The sequence below is a fragment of the Gorilla gorilla genome, chromosome 5 (assembly GCF_029281585.2).
Source record: "Gorilla gorilla gorilla isolate KB3781 chromosome 5, NHGRI_mGorGor1-v2.1_pri, whole genome shotgun sequence".
Classification (NCBI taxonomy): domain Eukaryota; kingdom Metazoa; phylum Chordata; class Mammalia; order Primates; family Hominidae; genus Gorilla; species Gorilla gorilla.
In genome coordinates this window covers 173,836,065-173,854,931 of record NC_073229.2, presented here as the reverse complement: position 1 = coordinate 173,854,931, position 18,867 = coordinate 173,836,065, and the positions used below count along the sequence as shown (strand labels likewise).

The window sequence follows — 18,867 nt, the reverse complement described above, 5'->3', positions numbered from 1 at the left end:
AGACAGGAGGATTGCTTGAGCCTAGGAGTTCAAGATCAGCCTGGCAACAATGTGAGACCACATCTCTACAAACAAATACTTTTTAATTTAAAAAAGGAAAAGAATGAACTTGTAAGGGTATAGGAACTCACCAGAATTGCATGCGTGAACTCCAGTCTCCATGATGCCATATCCCCATAATCTTGTATCCCCCGTCACTCATACACCATACTCATATATCATATATCATTCTCAAAAAGGTCTTTAGGCCAGGCACGGTGGCTCATGCCTGTAATTCTACCACTTTGGGAGGTGTAGGCGGGTGGATCACCTGAGGTCAGAAGTTTGAGATCAGCCTGGCCAACATGGCGAAACCCCGTCTCTACTGAAAATACAAAAATCAGCGGGGCGTGGTGGCGGGTGCCTGTAATCCCAGCTACTTGGGAAGCTGAGGCGGGAAAATCCCTTGAACTCAGAAGGCGGAGGTTGCAGTGAGCCAAGATCTTGCCATCGCACTCCACCCTGGGTGAAAGAGCGAAACTCCTCAAACAAAACAAAACAAAACAAAAAGGTCTCTAGTCCATTTTGAAGATTTAGTCCAGTTTACTCTTTGTCACCTACTGCCTCCTGGCTTTGTCTCCTTCTATGCAAACTACAAACAAATGTTTATATCCCCACTTGAAAATACCTCTGGCACTTAAATGAGAAGCTACCCACAATTTTGACCATACACTGTCTGATTTAATACTCTTTAGTGATTGTCCGTGGGTTAAAGTTGAAATTTGCCCTCTGTTCATACCGTTCCCTCTGTCTGGAATGTCCTACTTCCATCTCTCTCTTCTATAACCCTTCCTCCTTTCTGAAGTCTAATTAACTCTTGGTCATTCTCTTTTTTTTTTTTTTTTTTTGATACAGAGTCTTGCTCTGTCATCAGGCTAGAGTGCAGTGGCATGATCTCAGTTCACTACAACTTCTGCCTCCTGGGTTCAAGCGATTCTCGTGCCTCAGCCTCCCGAGTAGCTGGGATTACAGGCACGCGCCATCATACCCAGCTAGTTTTTGTATTTTTAGTAGAGACGAGGTTTCACCGTGTTGGCCAGGATGGTCTCAATCTCCTGAACTCGTGATCTGCCCGCCTTGGCCTCCTGATCATTCTTAATTATTCTTTGAGGGCCAGACATGATGGCTCATGTCTGTAATCCCAGCACTTTATTTATTTTGAGATAAGGTCAAAACATTTCACCTAGGGTGTAATGCAGTGGCGTGATCTCCTCTCATGCAACCTCTGTCTCCTGGCTCAAATGACCTATCTCAGCCTCCTGGGTAGATGGGACCGCAGGTGCATTTTTTTTTGTATTTTTTGTAGATACAGGGTTTTGTCATGTTGCCCAGGCTGGTCTCAAACTCCTGGGCTCAAGTGATCCACCCACCTCAGCCTCCCAAAGTGATGGGATGGGTGCAGTGGTTCACACCTGTAATCCCAACACTTTGCAAGGTCGTGGCAGAGAGATCACTTGAGCCCAGGAGTTTGAGACCAGCCTGGGCAACATGGTGAAACCCCATCTGTACAAAAAATACAAAAAACTTAGCCAGGCATGGTAATGCATATTTGTGGTCCTAGCTACCTGGGAGGCTAAGGTTGGAGGGTCACTGGAGCCTAGGAGACGTTGCAGTGAGCCATATTTGTGCCACTGTGCTCCAGCCTAGGTAGCAGAGTGAGATCCCATCTCAAAAAATAAAAAATTTGGCTGGGTGCGGTGGCTCACACCTATTATAATCCCAGCACTTTGGGAGGCCAAGGCAGGTGGATCACCTGAGGTCAGGAGTTTGAGACCAGCCTGGCCAACATGGTGAAACCCCGTCTCTACTAACAATACAAATATTAGCTGGGTGTGGTGGCGCGCCCCTGTAATCCCAGCTACTTGGGAGGCTGAGGCACGGGGATTGCTTGAACCCAGGAGGCAGAGGTTGCAGTGAGCTGAGATCACACCATTGCACTCCAGCCTGGGCAATAAGAGCAAAACTCTGTCTAAAAAAAAAAAAAAAATTATTCTTTGAGAGTTTCCTGAGATTCCATCGTTTCGTTGATTTCCACCTTTCTTAAGCTATAACTTCTTCAGTCATTGCATTTAATATAGAAATGGTTTTACATTAGCTGGGTGTGGTGGCTCATGCCTGTAATCCCAGCACTTTGGGAGGCTGAGGGGGGTGGATCACCTGAAGTCGGGAGTTCGAGACCAGCCTGACCAACATGGTGAAACCCCGTCTCTACTAAAAATACAAAAATTAGCCGTGCATGGTGGCTGGTACCTGTAGTCCCAGCTATACGGAGGCCCTGAGGCAGGAGAACTCCTTGAACCTGGGAGGCAGAGGTTGCAGTGAGCCGAGATCGCGCCATTGCACTCCAGCCTGGGTGACAGAGCGAGACTCTATCTCAAAAAAAAAAAAAGGAAAAAAAAGAAATGGTTTTACATTTTAAAACTTCTTTTAGGATTTTTTATAGTATAGGTCCGCTGATAAGGCATTCTCTCAGGTTTGTCTCAGGTATGTCTGAAATTATCTTTATTTTGTCTTCATTTGAATATAAGTATATTTGTGTGTAGGTGTATGAGAGAGAGAAAAAAAATTGTATGCTTTCTTCCTAAGGTTGAGAACAAGGCAGGAATGTCCATTCTCATCAATTCTATGTTCTGGAATCTTAGCCAGCATAACACAGCAATGAAAAGAAATAAAAGGGCTGGGCGTGGTAGCTCATGCCTGTAATCCTAGCACTTTGGTAAGCCAAGGCGGGTGGATTGCTTGAGCCAAGAATTGGAGACCAGCCTGGGCAACATGGCGCAACCGTGTCTCTACAAAAAAATAGAAAAATTAGCCGAGCATGGCAGTGTGCACCTGTAGTCCCAGCTACTCATGAGGCTGAGGTGTGAGGATCACCTGAGCCTGGGGAGGTCAAGGCTGCAGTGAGCCATGATTATACCACTGCACTCCAGCCTGGGTAATAGAGTAAGATCCTATCTCAAAAAAAAAAAAAAAAAGAAAAAAAGAAAAGGAAGAAGTAAAAAATAAAAACTTCCCCTATTCAAAAATGATATAATTTTCTATGTAGAAAATCCCGGGGAATCTATAGGTGTAAAGTACAAGAATAACACATAAAATCTATCCATTTCTTTGTTGTTGTTGTTTTTGTTTTTTTTTTTTTGAAACAGAGTTTCACTCTTGTTGCCCACACTGGAGTGCAATGGTGCTATCTTGGCTCACTGCAACCTCTGCCTCCTGGGTTCAAGTGAGCCTCCTGCCTCAGTCTCCTGAGTAGCTGGGACTACAGGCATGCGCCACCATCCCAGTTAATTTTGCATTTTTAGTAAAGACCGGGTTTTACCATGTTGGTCAGGCTGGTCTTGAACTCCTGACCTCAGGTGGTCCACCCGCCTCGGCCTCCCAAAGTGCTGGGATTACAGGCGTGAGCCACTGCGCCCGGCCAAAATCCAACTATTTCTATATTTAAGCAATGAAAACTGGAAACTAAAATTTAAAAACAATACCATTCACAATAGCTCCTCTGACATAAAATACTTTGGTATAAATCTAGAACATGAGCAAGATTTGTATGCAAATTGCTACTGAAAGAAATCATAGGCTGGGCATGGTGACTCACACCTGTAATCCCAGCACTTTGGGAGGCCAGGGCAGGCAGATCACCTGAGGTCAGGAGTTTGAGACCAGCCTGGCCAAATTGTGAAACCCTGTCTCTACTAAAAATAAAAAATTAGCCAGGCATGATGGCAGGCACCTATAAATTCCAGCTAGGCTGAGGGAGGAGAATCACTTGAACCTGAGAGGTAAAGATTGCAGTGAGCTAAGATTGTGCCACTGCACTCCAGCCTGGGTGACAGAGCGAGACTCCATGTCAAAAAAAAATAAAAGAAATCATAGATCTTGGCCAGGTATGGTGGCTCACGCCTGTAATCCCAGCACTTTGGGAGGTCAGGTGGGCGGATCACTTGAGGTCAGGAGTTTGAGACCAGCCTGGCCAGCCTGGCGAAACCCCATCTCTACTAAAAATACAAAAAAAAAATTAGCTGGGTGTGGCTGCACACACCTGTAATCCCAGCTACTCGGGAGGTGGAGACAGGAAAATAGCTTGAACCCGGGAGGAGGAGGTTGCAGTGAGCCCGTATAGTGCCACTGTACTCCAGCCTGGGCAACAGAATGAGACTCTGTCTCAAAAAAAAAAAGAAAGAAATCATAGATCTAAATAAGTGGAGACACATACCATGTTCATTGATTGGAAGAGTTAATGTAGTAAAGCTATAACTTCTCCTGTAATTAATGTGTAGGTTTAACTCACCTCCAGTCAAAATCTCAACAGGATTTTTTGTAGATATAGGTGAGTCAATTTTAAAATGTATATGGATGGACAAAGAAAGTAGAATAGCAAAATTGATTTTTAACAAGAAAAGTTGGAGGGTTCAACTACCTGATTTTAAAATGTACTGTGAAGCTTCAATAATGTAGACAGTAAGATAGTGGCAAAAAGACACACACTTAGATCAATGGAACAGAATATAGAATGCAGACATAAGATCACACCACTATGGCCATTTGATCTTTGACAAAGGTGCAAATGGAAAAATGATAGTTTTCCAACAAATGGTATTGAAAAAACTGGTCAGCCGTATACAAAAAAACTGAACATCAGGCCAGGTGCGGTGGCTCATGCCTGTAATCCTAGCACTTTGGGAGGCCAAGGCGGGTGGATCACCTGAGGTTAGGGGTTTGAGACCAGCCTAGTCAACATGGCGAAACCCTGTCTCTGCTAAAACTACAAAAATTAGCCAAGTGTGGTGGTGCATGCCTGTAATCCCAGCTACTTGGGAGCCTGAGGCAGGAGAATCTCTTGAACCCAGGAGGCAGAGCTTGCAGTGAGCCAAGATCATGCCACTGCACTCCAGCCTGGGACGACAGAGCGAGACTCTGTCTCAAAAAAAACAAACAAATAAAAAAAACCAACTGAACCTCAAGTGACCTCACACCTTTACAAAGATTAACTCAAATTGAGTCACATATATATAGATAAAGCTTAAAGCTATAGTACTTTTAGAAGAAAACATAGGAGAAAATCTCTGTGGGCTGGAGTTAGGTAAAGAGTTCCTAGAAATGACCCCAGAATCATGACCCATAGAAAAAAAAATTCATCAAAACTAAGAACTTTCCCTCTACCATAGATAACAGTCAAGAGAAAAGACAAGCTACAGGCTGGGAGAAAATATTTACAAATCACATAGCTAAGAAAGGTTTTTTTAATCTATAATATATAAAGAACCCTCAAAACTCAACAGTAAGGAAACAAATAACTCAAGCCAGTGACCTGACATGTTTCTTTAAATGTCTGGGTCAAAAAAAGAAATGGATCTCTGTCTCTTTAAATCTGCCAGAGCAGGTCAAAGAAAGGCAGGCATCTGTGCTAGTCCCTCAGGGAATCACTAACACCAACCAAGATGGACAACCTGAAATTTTTGGAGGGCAGAGTTCTTACTGCCCACCTTGGCACTAATGAGCTGCTCCAGGAAGGCAAGCTGTGGTTTTCATGACTGCTGCAGGACTGAGGAATGGTAGATGTAGTGGGTTCACACACGCTGCTGTCTGAACCAAATTTTAGCAGCCTCTCCCTTCATGAAGCACTCTCCTGGCTGCTGTAAGTATCTAATCAGGTTCCAAAGTTCCAAAATAGTTTATCCTGATAGTCTTTTTCCAGTTTAATTATTTTTAGGGAAGGGTAGACCTCTGATGCTTCCTACTCTGCTATTTTCTGTGATGTCTCCTTCTACTGTGGTTTTTACTATTATCTCTTTGTATGGTTTTTGTTTGTGGTTGCTCTAGTGACTACAAAATATATATTAAGTTTTCTTTTCTTTTCTTTTCTTTTTTTCTTTTGAGATGAAATTTCACTCTGTTGCCCAGGCTGGAGTGTAGTGGTGCAACCTCATCTCACTGCAACCTCCACCTGCCAGGTTCAAGCGATTCTCCTGCCTTAGCCTCCTGAGTAGCTGGGATTACAGGTGCCCTCCCCGACACCTGGCTAATTTTTGTATTTTTAGTAGAGACAGGGTTTCACTGTGTTGGCCAGGCTGGTCTCGAACTCCTGACCTCAAGTGATCCACCTGCCTCGGCCTCCCAAAGTGTTGGGATTACAGGCATGAGCCATCACGCCCAGCCTAAGTTTTCACTATCTACCTAGAATTTATACTTTACCACTTCAAGTTCAATGTAGAACCATACTGCCATATAGGTCCCTTTATTCTCTACTATTTATGTTGTAGTTATTTGATTTTTCTTCTTTTTTCTTTTTGACAAGGTCTTGCTCTGTCACCCACGCTGGAGTGCAGGGTCGTGATCTCAGCTCACTGCAACCTCTGCCTCCCGGGTTCAAGATTCTCCCGTGTCATCCTCCCAAGTAGCCTGGATTACAGGCACATGCCATCACGCTTGGCTAATTTTATTATTATTTTGTAATCAAGACTAGTCACTATGTTGCCCAGGCTGGTCTTGAACTTCTGGGCTGAAGCAATCCTCCCACGTTGGCCTCCCAAAATGTTGGGATTGCAAGCATGAGCCTGCACCTGGCTTGTAGTTATTTTATACATTACATCTACATACGCTTAAAACCTCATCCAGCCAGGCACGGTGGCTCACACCTGTAATCCCAGCACTTTGGGAGGCCAAGGCAGGTAGATCGTGAGGTCAGGAGATCGAGACCATCCTGGCTAACACGGTGAAACCCCGTCTCTACTAAAAGTACAAAAAATTAGCTGGGTGTGGTGGCAGGTGCCTGTAGTCCCAGCTACTCGGGAGGCTGAGGCAGGAGAATGGCATGAACCTGGGAGGCAGAGCTTGAAGTGAGCCGAGATGGCGCCACTGCACTCCAGCCTGGGCAACAGAGAGACTCCGTCTCAATCAATCAATCAATCAATCAATCCTCATCCAGCCAGGTGTGGTGGCTCACACCTGTAATCCCAGCGCTTTGGAAGGCCACAGCAGGAAGAACACTGGAACCCAGGAGTTTGAGATCGGCCTGGGCAACATAGTAAGACCCTGTCTCTACAAAAAAATTTTTTTAATTAGCCAAGCATGCTGGTGTGTGGCGGTACATGCCTACAGTCCCAGCTACTTGGGGCGGGGGCACCAGTAAGTGGGAGGATCCCTTAAGTCCAGGAGGTCGAGGCTGCAGTAAGAGCTAAGAGTGTACCACTGCACACCAGCCTGGGCAACAAAATGTGACCCTGTCTCAAAACCTACCTCATCCAACAATGTAACAATTTTGCTTTCAACCATCAAGTTCTTTTAAAGAACTCAAGGTGACAGGCTGAATGCAGTGGCTTATGTCTGCAATCCCAGCAGTTTGGGAGGCTGACGCAAGAGGATTGCTTGAAGTCAGGAGTTCAAGACCAGCGTGAGTAACAAATCATAGACAGTGTCTCTACCAAAAAAAAAAAAATAGCTGGGCATGGTGGATGGTGGCACATGTCTGTGGTCCCAGCTACTCCAGACACAGGAGGATCACTTGAGCCCAGGAGTTTGAGGCTGCAGTGAGCTATAATCATACCACTATGCTGTAGCCTGAGCAACAGAATGAGACCCTGTCTCTTAAAAAAAAAAAAAAAAAAAAAAAATCAAGATGAGAAGAATAGTCATTTATGTTTACCTGGATATTTAGCGTTTTCCTTGCTCTTCATGCTTTCCTGGTGTTTCAAGATTCCTTCTATATCATGTCTCTTCCATCTGAACAACTTCCTAAAGCAGATACTTTAGAGCAAGTGTGTTGACAACAGAGTCTCTTAATTTCTCTTCATATGAGAATGTCTTTATTTTGCCTTCCTTAGAATGTTATCACTTGAGGCCGGGCGCAGTGGCTCATGCCTGTAAATCCCAGCACTTTGGGAGGCCAAGGCAGGTGGATCACCTGAGGTCAGGAGTTTGAGACCAGCCTGGCCAACATGTTGAAACCCCATCTCTACTAAAATATAAAAATTAGCTGGGCTGGTGGCGTGCACCTGTAATCCCAGCTACTTGGGAAGCTGAGGCAGGAGAATTGCTTGAACCCAGGAGGCGGAGGTTGCAGGGAGACAAGATGACACCACTGCACTCCAGCCAGGGCAACAGACCGAGACTCCATCTCAAAAAATATATGTATTATCACTTGATACAAAATTCTGGGTATTAGTTCTTACAGCACTTTAAAATGTCTACTTCCTTCTGTCGTTCATAATTTGATGAGACATCTGCAATTATTCAGATCTCTCAAATAATGCACTATGTTTCTCTAGTTGCTTTCAATAATTTTTTTTCTGTATCATAATTATGATATGTCTGGGCATGGATTTCTCAGGCTTTATTCCGTTTGGTATTCACCAGGCATCTTAAATCTGTAGGTTTATGTGTTTGATCACATTTGGGGTGTGTTCAGCCATCATGTCTTCAAATATTTATCTGTACCACACATTTTCTTTTGTGATGTTAATCACAGGAATGTTAGGCCTTTTGGTGTGGTCCCACAGATTCCTGAAGTTCTACTTATATTTTAAGTTTTTGTTTTTTCTGCTGTTCAGAATGAGCAGTTGACTGAATTGCATAATTAGTATCCACCTCCTTTTTTTTTTTTTTGAGATACAGTCTTGTTTTGTTGCCCAGGCTGGAGTGCAGAGGCATGATTTCAGCTCACTGCAACCTCCAGCTCAAGCTCCTGGTTCAAGTGATCCTTCCACCTGAGCCTCCTGAGTCGCTGAGACTATAGGCACACCACCACACCCAGCTAATTTTCTGTATTTTTAGTAAGACAGGGTTCTCACCATGTTGGCCAGGCTGGTCTCCAGCTTCTGGCCTCAAGTGATCCACCTGCCTCGGCCTCCCAAAGTGCTGGGATTACAGGAGTGACACCACCGTGCACAGCCAGTATCAACCTATCTTCAAGTTCACTGATTTTTTTTCCTCTGACATCTTCACTCTGCTATTGAGACTATCCATTGAGTTTTTTATTTTGGTTATTTTTCCATTATAAAATTTCTTTTTGATACTTTATATCTTCAGTTTCTTTGCTGAGACCTATCTTTCATTTCATGAGTGTTCATCCTTATTTGGAGCTTTTTTTTTTTTTTTTGAGACGGAGTCTCACTCTGTTGCCCAGGCTGGAGTGCAGTGGCTCAATCTCTGCTCACTGCAAGCTCCGCCTCCCGGGTTTACACCATTCTCCTGCCTCAGCCTCCCGGGAGTAGTTGGGACTACAGGCGCCCACCACCACGCCCGGCTAATTTTTTGTATTTTTAGTAGAGGTGGGGTTTCACCGTGTTAGCCAGGATGGTCTCGATCTCCTGACCTTGTGATCTGCCCACCTCGGCCTCCCAAAGTGCTGGGATTACAGGCGTGAGCCACCATGCCCAACCTGAAGCATTTTTATAATGGCTACTTTTTTTTTTTTGCTACTTTTTTTTTTTTTTTGAGACGGAGTCTTGCCCTGTTGCCCAGGCTGGGGTGCAGTGGCACTATCTCGGCTCACTGCAGCCTCCGCCACCGCCTCCCAGGTTCAAGCAATTGTCCCACCTCAGCCTCCCGAGTAGCTGGGACTACAGTTGCCCGCCACCACACCTGGGTAATTTTTTTGTGTTTTTTTTTAGTAGAGACGGGGTTTCACCACATTGGCCAGGCTGATCTCGAACTCCTGACCTTGTGATCTGCCCGCCTCAGCCTCCCAAAGTGCTGGGATTACAGGCATGAGCCACCGCACCCGGCCTATAATGGCTACTTTCAAGTTTTTGTCAGAAAATTCTAGCATCTATGTCATATCAATACTGACTTTTTCTATGTTGAAATTTTCTGTTTTTGTTTTTTGTTTGTTTGTTTGTTTTTTTGTATACTAAGTTATTTTGGATTGTATCCTGGACATTTTGAATAATACGTTATAAGACTCTGGATTTTTTTTTTTTTTTGGAGACGGAGTCTCTCTCTGTCACCCAGGCTGGAGTGAGTGCAGTGGTGCGATCTCGGCTCACTACACCACCCAGGTTCAAGCGACTGTCCTGCCTCAGCCTCCCAGGTAGCTAGGACTACAGGCGTGTGCTACCATGCCCAGCTAATTTTTGTATTTTTAGTAGAGACGGGGTTTCACTATGTTGGCCAGGCTGGTCTCAAACTCCTGACCTCAGGTGATCTGCCTACCTTGGCCTCCCAAAGTGCTGGGATTACAGCGTGAGCCACCGCGCCCAGCCGAGATTCTGGATCTTATGGAGAATTTTGACCTTGTTTTGACAAGCATTAAACCCGGTTGGGTTCAGGACACAAGTTCCAACCAGTCTTTTTAGATTTCAATGTCAGTTTCAAAGGCTTTTCCTTTCTAGGCAGATAGATCTCTTTGTAGGCTGTGGTCTTTTCCTTAGTTCAGTTCTCAAAGTCTTTGGTATGCTCCTTAGGATTAGATCCACATAGTTACAGTTTGGAGGGGGAGCCCAGCAGTTCATAAGCAACTTAATGGGGTCACTTGCCCAATCTCCTCCCTCTCTGTGATGTCCCCAGTACTTTCCTGTTCCCTGGGGCTCTCTATTTAGTTCTCTGACCAGAAAGTGAGGCTTTACTTATCCAACTCTGCCAATATCTCATAACTACATCTGAATCCAGGACAAGGTGGCAAAAGGACACAGAGAGAAAACGAGCAACAGAATTCAACCCATCTTCTTGGGACCCCATGCTTTATTAATGTATATATTTATGAGATATTGTCTCACTCTGTCACCCAGGCTGGAGTGCAGTGGCACAATCTTGGCTCACTGCAACCTCTGCCACCTGGGTTCAAGTGATTCTCCTGCCTCAGCCTCCCGGAGTAGCTGGGATTACAGGTATGCACCACCATACCCCACTAATTTTTGTATTTTAATAGAGACGGGGCTTCACCATTTTGGCCAAGCTGGTCTCGAACTCCTGACCTCAAGTGATCCACCCGCCTCGGCCTCCCAAAGTGCTGGGATTACAGGAGTGAGCCACTGCACCCAGCCCCATGCTTTGTTATTTTATTTACAATTGGAGAGGAAGGTTTAGCTGTCAGTTTTAGGTGCATACTGGCTCTTATTGCCACCTCCGTTGCTATCAGGAAACTCCTTTTCTACTCCCTGAGCCTGAACTAGAGGGAATTCTCCTAGAGGTCTCTGTGCTCAGGTTCTTCCAAGTTTTGGGCTACCTTGAGTCCAGCCTGCAGACTACTAGAGACAAAAAAAATGGAGCTGGGTGTGCTGGCAGAGGCCTGTAGTCCCAGTTACTCGGGAGGCTGAGGTGGATTGCTTGAGGCTAGGAGTTCAAGACCAGCGTGGACAACATAGTGAGAATTAATTTTTTAAAAAAATAATTTTTTTTAAATGGTCACCAGGTTTAATGGTACTTCAAATTTACATCTTCTCCCCTAATCTACCTGTTATTATTTACTTTTCAGGATCTTGAAGTAGCTGCTTCCTGCATCCTGACCAGGTTTTATAGCTGCCTTCTGTGGGAGGGAGACAGGAGAGTATATGTAGTACATCTTCCTCAAAACTGGGATCTCTCTGGTTGCTTTTAGGGTTTTCTTCTCTTTAACTTTGGTTTTCTTCAGTTTGACCATGGTGTGCCTATGTGTAGTTTTCTTTGTATTTTTCTTGGTTGAGATTCACTCAGTTTCTTGAAATGTACATTAATGACTTTCATCAATTTGGGGAAATTCTCTGTCATTATCCCTTCAAAGATTTATTTTGCTTTCTTCTCACCTTTTGAGACTCTAATGATTATACATGTGCTATTCCTTTGATACTGTCCTCCATTTCTCTTATGCTTTATTCTTTCTTTTATTCTACATGTTTTCTCTCTATGCTTCAGTTTATATAATTTTATTCATCCATCTTTGAATTATCTGGATCTTTTGCTGTGCTTAGTCTTTTCTTTTTGGCCTTAAACTAAAAAATCCTAAATACACCTTAAAATAAAAAATATTAAACTTGGCCAGGCACAGTGACTCACGCCTGTAATTCTAGCACTTTGGGAGGCCAAGGTGGACAGATCACTTGAGGTCAGGAGTTTGAAACCAGCCAGGCCAACATGGTGAAACCCCGTCTCTACTAAAAATACAAAAAAATTAGCTGTGCGAGGTGGTAGGCACCTGTAATCCCAGCTACTCAGGAGGCTGAGGCAGGAGAATCGCTTGAAACCAGGAGGCAGAGGTTGCAATGAGCCGAGATCACGCCACTGCACTCCATCCTGGGCGACAGAGCGAGACTGTTTCAAAAAAAAAAAAAATTGTTCATCTCATTGTATATATTTTTTATTTCTCCTGTTTGAAATAAGTGATGAAACTGGAAGCATAAATAACTATTATTAACTGTATCATTTTTTTTTCCAAAAAGGGTTTTTTAAATATTCTATTATTAGTTGAAGCCTCACCATTTTCTAATCTGGGATAAGACTTTAAAAGGAACAAATAATAGAAGAGGGAGTATATTTTTCTTCCCTCTATAGTAGCTGACTAGCTCCTCTACGAATAAGGAAGATTATACTGTTCATTTATTCAGCTTTTTAACAAATATTTATTGACTGCCTACCATGCGACAAGTTGAAGATTTTTTTTCCCTCTTTTGAGACAGGGTCTTGCTCTGTCGCCCAGGCTGGAGTGCAGTGGCACAATCATGGCTCACTCTAGCCTCGACCTCCCTGGGCTCAGGTCATCCTCCCACCTCAAGTAGCTGGGACCACAGTTGTACACCACCAACCTGGCTAACTTTTGTATTTTTTGTAGATATGGGGTTTCACCATGTTGCCCAGGCTGGTCTTGAACTTCTGGGCTCAAGCAATTCATCTACCTCAGCCTCCCAAAGTGCTAGGATTACAGGTGTGAGCCACAGTGCCTGCCGAAGTTGAAGGTATCTAAACTTGGTTAAATGACAATGCATTCTACCACTTCACAGAGTTTGCCCCAAATCCATTTAATATCGTACTTGGAGTTGTATACCAATTCCCCTGCCTCCAAGAGTTCAGCGGGAGAAACTAGGTAGTCTTAGGTAGTCTGGCTTCACTTGGCATTCCTTTCTTCATCATTTCATTTTATTCATAACCAGAGATTTTCCTTTTTTTTTTTTTTTTTTGGAGACAGTGTCTCGCCCTGTCACACAGGCTGGAGTGCAGTGGTGCAGTCATGGCTCACTGCAGCCTCAAACTCCTGGGCTCCAGGAATCCTTCTGCTTCAACCTCCTGAGTAGCTAGGACTACAGATGCATGCCACCATACCTGGCTAATTTTTAAAGTTTTTTTGTAGAGAGGGGGTCTCGCTTTGTTGCCCAGGTTTGTCTTGAACCTTCCCAGCTTCAAGCAGTCCTCCCACCTCCGCCTCCCAGGGTGCTGGGATTACAGGCAAAAGCCACCACGCTTGGCACCAGAAAAAGTTTTATCAAACATGTATTAAGTATGTGCCAGGCAATTTACTGAGCACTAGGAGATACAAAGACCACTAAAACATAATCCCTAGCCTTAATGGATACATTTCAGTAGGACGTAAACATAAATAGGTACCACAAGCTATTAGAAATATGATAGAAATAAATATATGGTACAGGGGAGGCAGAGTAGAAGTAGTCACTTCTACCATAGGCAAAAAGGTTTACTAGGGGAGATTAAAACTGACAGTGAGTCTTATAATGTGAGTAGAAGTTGCCTGGAAAGGATGGGATAGGAGAAAAAATTATTTTCCAGCAAAATATCATGTAATTTATTTAAAATACAAAAATAGCCCAGTGAGACTTTTGGTATAAAACTTGAAGGAAATCTTTATTTTTCTAATTTATCTCTTCCCCCTAATTTTAAAAAATCTTTAAAGGTTATCAACTGGCAAACATCTCTTCACATTCCACCACAAGCTAAACTCAGTCCTGAAGCTTCTGATCTTATTATTAAACTTTGCCGAGGACCCGAAGATCGCTTAGGCAAGAATGGTGCTGATGAAATAAAAGCTCATCCATTTTTTAAAACAATTGATTTCTCCAGTGACCTGAGACAGCAATCTGCTTCATACATTCCTAAAATCACACACCCAACAGATACATCAAATTTTGATCCTGTTGATCCTGATAAATTATGGAGTGATGATAATGAGGAAGAAAATGTAAATGACACTCTCAATGGATGGTATAAAAATGGAAAGCATCCTGAACATGCATTCTATGAATTTACCTTCCGAAGGTTTTTTGATGACAATGGCTACCCATATAATTATCCGAAGCCTATTGAATATGAATACATTAATTCACAAGGCTCAGAGCAGCAGTCGGATGAAGATGATCAAAACACAGGCTCAGAGATTAAAAATCGCGATCTAGTATATGTTTAACACACTAGTAAATAAATGTAATGAGGATTTGTAGAAGGGCCTGAAATGCGAGGTGTTTTGAGGTTCTGAGAGTAAAATTATGCAAATATGACAGAGCAATATATGTGTGCTCTGTGTATAATATTTTATTTTCCTAAATTATGGGAAATCCTTTTAAAATGTTAATTTATTCCAGCCGTTTAAATCAGTATTTAGAAAAAAATTGTTATAAGGAAAGTAAATTATGAACTGAATATTATAGTCAGTTCTTGGTACTTAAAGTACTTAAAATAAGTAGTGCTTTGTTTAAAAGGAGAAACCTGGTATCTATTTGTATATATGCTAAATAATTTTAAAATACAAGAGTTTTTGAAATTTTTTTGAAAGACAGTTTTTGTTTTATCTTGCTTTAACCAAATATGAAACATACCCCGTATTTTACAGAGCTCTTTTTTCCCCTCATAACCTTGTTTTTGGTAGAAAATAAGCTAGAGAAATTAAGCCATCGTGTTGGTGAGTGTTCCTAGGCTAATGATAATCTGTATAATTCACATCCTGAAACTAAGGAATACAGGGTTGAAAAAATATTAATATGTTTGTCAGAAGGAAAAATAATGCATTTATCTTCCCCCCCCCACCCCCCACCCCCCGCCCCGTGGAATATTTAATCTATTTAATCTTCTTGCATTTATTTCTCAAGAATTACTGGCTTTAAAAGAAGCCAAAGCACTACTAGCTTTTTTTCCATATTGGTATTTTTGATGCTGCTTCCAATTTTAAAAGGGAACAAAGCTGCCATAAATCGAAATGTTCAATACTAAAAGCTAAAATATTTCTCACCATCCTAAGCAGATAATTATTTTAATTTTCATATACTTTTCCTGTATAGTAACTATTTTGATTATATCATCAATGTTACCTGTTTCCTCTTTCAGAACAGTGCTGCATATACAGATTGTTATTGGCAAAGGAAAATCTGGCTATCTGGCAATATTTTACCTAAGGGCAGATTAATTGGTGAAAAAATTAACTCTTAAGATGGCCATTTATAATTAGGAAAGTTTACAGAGTGGTCTTAGTAGAAAATTCAAGTCCTCCTAATTTATTTAAGGTTCAATAATGCGTTCAACATGCCTGTTATGTATAACGCTTAGGTTCTAAGGAAGATTAAGGTTTCATACCAAAATACATGTAGCTTATCTTTTAGGAAGGGGAAAAAGGCTCTATTTTGACCATAGTAAAATTTGTGTTGTATTTTATTTCCTTTTCTTAAGCTCCACTGATAAGGGATTGTTTTTATCAAAAGTTACTATTTGTAGATTGGAGGCATAATTTTAGTGATTTTCATACTTTTAGCTTTCTTCGCATAAAAGCTAATTGAAACCATATATGTAGTAAAATTAAAGGCAGAGCTGTTGCAGTTGAATTGGAGAGTCAGGGCAAAGAACACTTATTAGCCCACACTTCCCACCTTTCTACAGGTGGTCCTTTCAGAGCTCAGCCTGAAAACCTACTACTGTGTTATCATGGGTCTTTTGGGGTTAGTGGTTCTTTTGAGAATCTGAAGGAAGCTGTGGACTCTTCCTAGAAAAAAAAAACAACAACACATACACATACAATGTTGCATGCAGTTTCAAGGGATTTTGGACATATTGAAACCTATCACAGGCTGTAGGTTATGGACCTCTGTGCCATGAGAAAATTGATACATTAAATGAAGAACTTTGTTTTTAACTTACCAATCACTACTCAGCACATCTTATATAAGCTGATAATTTGTGATGGAAAAGGTCTGTAGCATGTGATACAAGGTGACCTTATGAATGCCTCTCTTGCTGGTACGTTAAGTTGTTTTAATATATCATTTGGAGGGGACTGAAATGTTAGGCTCATTACAAGCTTGATACAGAAATATTTCTGAAGGATTTCTAATCAGAATTGTAAAACAATGTACTATCATGAAATCGCAGTCTTCACCTCATGGTTCATGGAACATTTGGTTAGTCCCATAAAATCCTAGCAAAACAAAGTAGTTCAAGAATTTTTAGGTGGGTACTCACATTTATAAGGTATTCCTCTTACTCTTTGGGCTTTTTCAGTCTGATTTATTTAAATTTTCATTTAGTTGTTTTACTTTTGGACTAAGGTGCAATACAGTAGAAAATAACTTTGTTACATTTATGTTGTAGGAAAACTAAGGTGCTGTCTCCTCCCCCTTCCCTTCCCACAAAATCTGTATTCCCCCTATTGCTGAAATGTAACAGACACTACAAATTTTGTATTCTTTTTTTGTTTTTTGTTTTGAGACAGGGTCTCACTCTGTCACCCAGGCTGGAGGGCAGTGGCGCTTCACAGCTCACTGCATCCTCAACCTTGGGGGCTCACGCAGTCCTCCCGCCTCAGCCTCCCAAGTAGCTGGGCATGCGCCACCAAGCCCAGCTAATTTTTGTATCTTTAGTAGAGATGGGGTTTCGCCATGTTGCCCAGGTTGGTGTGGAATTCCTGGGCTCCAGTTATATGCCCACCTCAGCCTCCCAAAGTGCTGGGATTACAGACGTGACCCACCGCGCCTGGCGCAAATATGTATTCTTTTAAAATTTCCTCTGATACTATAAGCTTTTTGCATTTATCTGAAGCAGTATACATGCCTTTGGTATCAGCAATTTTAACAGTTTGGATATACTTATCAGCTATCTTATTCCAAAACTACATCTACTTCTTCCAGTATAGAATCTGGTGCTTCCTGACCAAAAAGATGAGAAAAACAATGTTAAAAATATAGATGCTTTCCATTGAAATGGAGTGAAAACATTGGTTCTATATGTTTTCTTTTAAAATAATTTTCTTATTAAAAACTTGCTGTCTTTATTATACTTACCCTTTTTATGCATATCAATAGTATTTATAAGATGTGTTCTATAATTATGTAATTGTAGATACTGTTATGTATTGTCCAGTGACATCATAAGGCAGGCCCTACTGCTGTATCTTTTCTACCTTCTTATTTGTAATAGAAACTATAGAATGTATGACTAAAAAGTCACTTTGAGATTGACTTTTTTAAAAAGTTATTACCTTCTGCTGTTGCAAAGTGCAAAACTGTGAGTGGAATTGTTTTATTCTGACTTAATGTGTTAGAAATTAGAGAATACAGTGGGAGGATTTTTAGACATTGCTGCTGCTGTTACCCAAGGTATTTTAGATAAAAAATTTTTAATAAACATCCCTTTGGTATTTAAAGTGGAACATTTAGCCTGTTCATTTTAATCTAAAGCAAAAAGTAATTTGGGTCAAAATATTGGTATATTTGTAAAGCGCCTTAATATATCCCTTTGTGGAAGGCACTACACAGTTTACTTTTATATTGTATTGTGTATATAAGTATTTTGTATTAAAATTGAATCAGTGGCAACATTAAAGTTTTATAAAATCATGCTTTGTTAGAAAAGGAATTACAGCTTTGCAATATAACTAATTGTTTCGCATAATTCTGAATGTAATAGATATGAATAATCAGCCTGTGTTTTTAATGAACTTATTTGTATTTTCCCAATCATTTTCTCTAGTGTAATGTTTGCTGGGATAATAAAAAAAATTCAAATCTTTCAATTATGTGTGGAAAGCTAATTTTTACACTGCTTAACTATGTTGTTTTCTGATTCAAAAATTTATGTAAATCTTTTTATTCTCTGAGAAAGTTATGATTAAAATTTTGATGCTTTGGAATTAAAATAACTAATGATAGTACTTAGGTTAAGGCAAACTGAGTATCATGTAAATGTCAAATGTTTTCATTTAAATGTTTTCATTTTGTCCAATATAAGTACAATATTTCCTGTTAAAGGCTTCCATTAGATTACAGGTTTAGAATTTAATGATTAAATTCTACATTTAGTACCATTTGATTATGGTATATAATTGTTTAAATGTAAAATTGTTGGTTAATCTGTTTTCCTTTATAATCCTTTTTGTTTGTTTTATTTCTTAGAGATGGTCTTGCTCTGTCACCCAGGCTGGAGTGCAGTGGCAAGATCAAAGCTCACTTTAACCTCGAACTCTGGGCTCAAGCTGTCCTCCTGCTTTCATCTCCCAAGTAGCTAGGACTACAGGAGTGTGCCACCACACGCGGCTAATTTTTTATTTTTATATTTGTAGAGATGGAGTCTTGCTAAGTTGCCCAGTCTGATCTCAAACTCCTGGATGCAAGCGATCCTCCCGCCTCTGCCTCCCAAAGTATTGGGATTACAGACCTGAACCAGTGTCAAAATATATATGTTGATATTATATCTTATATCAACTTTATATGCATAAACAAGTACTGTTTTTCATCCTCTTTTCAAGCATTACCATCATTAGATCTTCTCTTATCCTCTTGTTTGCACTCCCTTGTAAGTTTATATTTGTTCTACATAAGGCTGTTGTACAGCTGACACAAATTGCATTATTCCTATGATTTATTGTGCTACATTGTGGGCCCACATTTGGTGTACTTAAAATTGTGACTATACTTTGCTACACACACACAC

The 18,867-nt window shown here is 41.3% G+C and overlaps 1 protein-coding gene across 3 annotated transcripts in view; it reads left to right on the top strand.

Annotated features, from left to right (window-relative positions):
- Positions 1 to 17,950, top strand: part of LATS1 (large tumor suppressor kinase 1) — a 59,808-nt gene extending 41,858 nt beyond the window's left edge. For 2 of the 3 annotated variants that reach the window (XM_019030105.2, XM_055390828.2), the window contains one exon: positions 13,853 to 17,950. In XM_019030105.2, coding sequence (XP_018885650.1) covers positions 13,853 to 14,362 — 510 coding nt within the window. In that variant the 3' untranslated portion in view covers positions 14,363 to 17,950. Of the gene's footprint in view, positions 1 to 6,964; positions 7,064 to 13,852 lie in introns of all 3 variants that reach the window. The other variant, XM_063707940.1, reaches the window with a different exon arrangement.
- The last annotated feature ends 917 nt before the right edge of the window (positions 17,951 to 18,867 follow it).